This window comes from Eimeria mitis, genomic scaffold (genome assembly GCF_000499745.2).
Source record: "Eimeria mitis Houghton genomic scaffold, Emh_scaff3284, whole genome shotgun sequence".
Classification (NCBI taxonomy): domain Eukaryota; phylum Apicomplexa; class Conoidasida; order Eucoccidiorida; family Eimeriidae; genus Eimeria; species Eimeria mitis.
Window position 1 is genome coordinate 3,594 of NW_013571624.1, and position 916 is coordinate 4,509.

A 916-nucleotide genomic window follows, 5' to 3' on the forward strand; every position below is an offset into this window, starting at 1 on the left:
AGTTGTATGGGCGCGTGCTGCCTCAAGCAGCAGCTTCTGCTGCAGCTAATATAAGTTTGTCTGTTGCTCCTGCTGCTGTTGTGTTTGTATCTGCTGCTTCTTCTTCTGCAGCAGCAGATGCTTAGGTAAGGAGCAGCATAAGCATCTGCTGCTGCAGCAGCAGCAGGTGCAGCAGCAGCAGCTGCTGCTGCTGTGTCTCCTCACCTGCGGTGTCTCCGCAGCCCCCCAAAAGGGGACAGCCAGACGCCCCGCCCGCTCACACAGCTGCGGCGGGGCCCGCGCCCAGAGCGTTGCCTCGTATGTTTCTTCAGATACTTGCATGCTGTGTTGCTGCTGCTGCTGCTGCTGCAGCAACTGCTGCTGCTGCTCCTGCTGCTGCTGCTGCTGTTGCTGCGGAGGAGGAGGAGGATGCGGTGCCAGCAGTTCATCCTGCTGCTGCTGCTGCTGCTGCTGCTGCTGCTGCTGCTGCTGCCATGACTTACTCGCAAAGCCGCCAGGCAGCTCTGCTATTAGGGGTAACGAGCAGATGCTGCTGCTGTTGCTGCTGCTGCTGCTGTCGCTGCTGCTGCTGCTGCTGCTGCTGCAACTAGGTATATGTGAGGCACTCGGGTGTTGCTGCTCGTCTGTACCTCCTGCTGCGGCAGAAGTGCTGCGTGACCGGGCAGCAGCAGCAGCAGGAGAACAAGCAACAGCAACAGCAGCAGCAGGAGCAGCAGCAACAGCAGCAGCAGCAGCAGCAGCAGCAGAGGGTAAAGGCTGGTATATGAACACTCCGCTCCCCCGCTGCTGCAGGACGAAGCACCAACTCCCTGAAGAAGCAGACGCAGCGAGCAAAGCCTGATATACCCAGCAGCAGCAGCAGCAGCAGCAGCAGCAGCAGCAACAGCAGCAGCAGCAACAGCAGCAGCAGCAGCAG

The 916-nt window shown here is 59.9% G+C and overlaps 1 protein-coding gene across 1 annotated transcript in view; it reads left to right on the forward strand.

Annotated features, from left to right (window-relative positions):
- The window catches only part of EMH_0064330 (uncharacterized protein), a gene marked incomplete at both ends in the record, with an annotated part of 3,067 nt that overhangs the window by 632 nt on the left and 1,519 nt on the right, over positions 1-916 (forward strand). The window contains 2 exons of the mRNA XM_013498239.1: positions 312-422; positions 591-759. Coding sequence (XP_013353693.1) covers positions 312-422; positions 591-759 — 280 coding nt within the window. The remainder of the gene's footprint in view (positions 1-311; positions 423-590; positions 760-916) is intronic.